The following is a 4,867-nucleotide window of genomic DNA, read 5'->3' on the forward strand; positions in this document are numbered from 1 at the left end:
AGTGTGCATGACAAATATTCCAGATTACACCAACAGTTATAGGCAACATGTCTTTCAAAATCATAAGTCATAACAACCTTCACAAAGATCTACAACAGTGAAAGCACAGGTCAAATATGGAGTAGCAACCTAATAGGCAAATAGTAGTGGAAACTTGACTCTTTTGTCTCCAAACAAAGATTGCTTACAATGATTAATTCAAGGGTTGTGATATTATAGGAGTTTAGATGACATGCAATTATTGATGATAATTGATCAACCAAAGTAGATAGTTAGAAGAGAAACTTTATTGAAGTTGCTATAATGATTTTAAATAAAGACAATTAGCTTGCATCATACACATTCTACTTTTAGGCTTTTATATAGGAGGTTGGGTTAGCATTAGATTTCTTTTCGTCATTTTTCAAAATTAAATAACTATAAAACAAACCATAAAAAAAAACCCGGGTCAAAATGCCTTGCCCATTTGATTAACCATTATTACTTAAACACAACAAGAGAAACAACTCTAGAAACTCAATTTTTACCAAGTTTAAGGTATGGCACAGGAAAATAAAGAGATAGAATGTAGTAAATAAAAGACTAACTCCCAAGTGTATAAGCAAGGCCTACAAGGCCCAATCTTTGGCAATTGCCCATGTAATGGTACGTGGTCACCTGCAAATAGCCATGGATAAACAACATTACAAGAATGTAGAATATATATTTCGTGTTCAACTGATTTCAACAGTAATTCCAAACTATTTTTGAGAATAAACTTCCTCTCTCTCTGTGTGTGTAGAACTAATTTCTTAATTCAAACTAACTTCAATGTAAGACATTGTTTTATCAACAAAAGTAAAACACAACAATGGCAACATTCCAACGAGTTATCAGCTAAGTAAAAGAAGAACAAACCTTGGAGGACAATCGCGAGTGACAGTGGCTCACAAAACACAGTGATGACAGTGTCTCAAAACAAGCATCCCAAGCACGTTAGTACGCTGGTGAACAACGAGGACGAAATCGACAGACGGCGGTGAAAGTGATAGCGTGACAGTGGTGAGAGTCACAAGTGACGACAATGAGAATGGTGACAATCGCGTGCTTAGATTCTTTGGTGAAAGGGGGATTTGGGAGAGTAAGCGCGAGGCAAAAAGAGTTTTGAGTTTTTAATTAACTTAAAACACAACATCGATTTTACAAAAAACCATGTTAACGAGCTCATGTTATTTACGAGTATGCTACCGTATTTTTGTTAACATCGATTTTTCTAAAACCGATGTTAAGCTAATGATGTTAAAAATAATATTTCTAGTAGTGAAACAACATTATTTGGTCATGTAGATTCTAAACTTATTTTTGGATTCATAAATTTATTATTATAGGTATAAATATAGATATTATATATGTCTAGCTTTTTACTTAGACTAAAGTTGTCATTTCTTTCTTTTTATATCCTCTCTTCTTTTATTTTATTTAAAAATAAAATAAAAAAATAAATATGGAACAATGAAGTGAAAATAGATAGTTACTACTATAGAAAATAACTTATATTCCCATGAAAATATAATATACTTACCATTCTCCGTGAAAATAAAAAAACAAGAAAATTGTGTGTATTTTATATTCGTGGGAAATAATCATTCTTTAGAATATTTTCATAATAATAAAAAAATCCTTAAAATATTTTTACAAAATTTGTACCAAATATAAAAATGTAATATTTTCAAGTTCACTTTCTCAAAAATCTTGTCCATACCTTGAAAGAAACATTTTCTTACAAAATTAAAACATTATCAAATATAATTTGAATCTCTCTTGTTTGGATGAGGGATTTAAATTCTAAGAATTTTAAATACTTCAATTGAAATTTTATTATTTTTAAAATTGTGTGTTTAGATAATAAAAAAAAAAAAAACTTAAGATTGTGAAGGTGAAAGAAAATGAATGCAAAGAGAAGAGAAGATATGGTTGGTGTGCTTCCAAAGAGAAGGATATTGATACGGCATGGGGAGTCGTAGGGGAACCGGAACATGACGACGTATACCACCACACCTGACCACAACATTCAGTTAACGACACAAGGCATGACCCAGGCCCTCCGTGTCGGCGAACACCTCCGTCACGTGATAGGCAACGACGACTGCTTCCCTAACTGGCGGGTGCAGTTCTACGTGTCCCCCTACACCTGCACCCAATCGATGCTCCACGAGCTTAAACGGTGTTTCTTAAAGAAGAGGATTATCGACGTGAGAGAAGAGTCGCGAATCCGAGAAAAGGATTTCAGAAACTTTCATGTGAAAGAAAGGATGAATGTTATAAAGGAAATACACGAATGTTTTGAAAGTTTCTTCAATCAAGAAGAGAATTTCAATTTCTCACCTTTTAGAAGGAAATTAAAATTTCACATTTTTAGTTATTTAAAATTATATTTTAAAATTTCAAAAATTTAAATTCTTCATAAAAAAACATTCAGACAATGCATTTTAGATTAACAAAACTTAAATTCTCTAATAAATTACTTTTCTGAGATAAAATTCTCTGTCCAAACACACTTTTATTTAATTCCTCCCATAAATGAAAGGATATTTTTCCATCACCATGGTCTTGTCACATAATATCAGTTGAACTAATGTTAATATGTAAATTGTAAACAACCTTGGATTAGATTATTATTAATTTCCTTAAATATATTATAAATTTTTGTAATTTAATATTTTTTATTTTTTTAATAAAAAATTTAGTCATTATTAATTATATATTTATTTTATTTTTAATTTTTAAAACACTTTAGATAATATTTTTTTTATTGTTTAAAACGTTATGCATAGTATTTTAAGGAATAAAAACAAAAATAAATATAATTTGAAATGAAAAAATAAAAAAATAATTTTGTAAAGATAAAAAATTAAAAAAAACACCAAATAATAAAGATTAAAATATATTTAAACCATATTAATTTAATTGCTTCTTGTACCTGCCACCTGGGATGAAATTAACTGACTCGTTAAAATTCGAATTCCTTGTTTTACCCAAGTTGTTGAAACTGAATGAGTCAATGAAGAGAAATGTTAGAGCGTGCGAAACATTTCAGCCGGTAAAGGTGTCGACTTATCTAATCTGTCAACTCTTTGAATATAAAATATTATTTGTTTTACTTCTTAAAGTTATTTTATTTTTCCGTACATACCCCTAACTTTATTTTCTCTGTTATCTCTCCCTCTCTCTCTCATCCGTCTGAAATTCTCATTTTGAATGCCACTTACTCTCTATCTCAACTTTTTTTTCTTTCTTGCTTAGGATTATCATTCTCAACTTTTCGTTTTCTTCTTTCTTCCTTTCTTTCTCATTTATCTCATCATCATATATTACAGCGATGAAATGTTGAAAGAAATGACAGATTTTTGAAATTGATTATGGAAAACCGCACTGCACACTAGAGCATAGAAACCTCATTCCGTTGGTTTTGATCATTATAGTAAGAGTTTGAACTTGGAACTGCACAAAAGAGTCAACATCTCTTCAATAACGTACATGTTGTGAAGTTCAGTCTTACAATTCAAAATTGAGAAAAAAAATTCAAATCTTACCTTCATTATAAATAGTGTCAAGATAAAATATATAAGATGAGAATAATCTTTATCATATAAGTTAGTTTTTAGGATTAAATTATACCTTAATTTTCTACTTGATATCTGAGCTTATTCTATAAATCTCAATTTTCTATTAATTTCAGTTTCTAAATCTTCATCCAAAACACACATTTAATTTAAGATATAAGATATGTAACAAGAAAAATGAAGTTCAAAATGCAAAGCTCATATAGGAATTTTATAATTCTTTAGTTAATTAATATAAGTTACATATTATATTGTTATTTATATTTAGATAAATTTAATATAAGAGATTTAATTTAATAATTATATTAAATTGTCAATAAAAAAAATAGATTCTTTTTTCTCCGTCACAAGAAAATAAAACACTCTTATAAAAATTAAGATGATTTGGTTAAAAAATATTATTAAATCAATTATTTATGAGCATTAATCAAATTTTCTTACATTTTGATCAATCATTATCAGATATTCTTAAACTTATTTTCGATAATTTAACATAATAAGTTTGATCCTCATATTATGATTTATTATAATTCCAAGTTCCAACAGATATATCCATCCATCTTAAGAAATTTGATCAGCTCCATAGTAGATCACTCCACGTCTTCGACGAAGGACATCACTCTCATCCCATCTTCAGCGATGCATCCTCCCGTTCTCGTGTCTTCTCTCAAGGATGTTGCCGTTTCCCATTCTTTGGTGTGGACATTGTGTTCTGTGCAAACAAGCAGAAAGGATAAATTTGGAAAAAGAAAAACATGTTAATAAGTTAAAATTAATTAATATTTGTTGACAGATGTCACAAATTGATTGGGTTCGACACCTTTATCGGCTGAAGTGTTTCTCAGGCTCTAGCATTTCTCATCAATGAAATTGACTCATTAAAAATTTGAATTGGTTGTTTTAACCTTCCCTGGTTGTTGATTTTTTCTTTTTGATGTAACCTTTCCCAAATTGATGAAATTGAATGAGTAAATGCACTTTCAAAAGTGTGTGTATATATATATATATATATATATATATATATATATATATATATATATATATATATATATATATATATATATATATATATTAATTAAAGACTTGTATAATATTTTAATTTCTATAAAATAAATGTTTTATTTTATTTTATTTTAGTTAAACATATAATTTTATTTGTTTTATTCTTTTTTTAAGTAACAATATATGGGGGATGTAACAATTAACTACGTATTAACGTGACACGTTATGAAAAAGTTTTTGATAGGACATTCATATAATCATAT

General features: G+C 28.5%; 1 protein-coding gene across 1 annotated transcript; it reads left to right on the forward strand.

Annotated features, from left to right (window-relative positions):
- The first annotated feature begins 2,015 nt into the window (after nt 1-2,015).
- On the forward strand, nt 2,016-4,339 carry LOC114404935 (phosphoglycerate mutase-like protein AT74). Its single transcript, XM_028367653.1, has 2 exons — nt 2,016-2,319; nt 4,149-4,339. The coding sequence occupies exons 1-2, from the start codon at nt 2,016-2,018 to the stop codon at nt 4,337-4,339; spliced, it is 495 nt and encodes a 164-aa protein (XP_028223454.1).
- The last annotated feature ends 528 nt before the right edge of the window (nt 4,340-4,867 follow it).

This window comes from Glycine soja, chromosome 3 (genome assembly GCF_004193775.1).
Source record: "Glycine soja cultivar W05 chromosome 3, ASM419377v2, whole genome shotgun sequence".
Lineage (NCBI taxonomy): Eukaryota > Viridiplantae > Streptophyta > Magnoliopsida > Fabales > Fabaceae > Glycine > Glycine soja.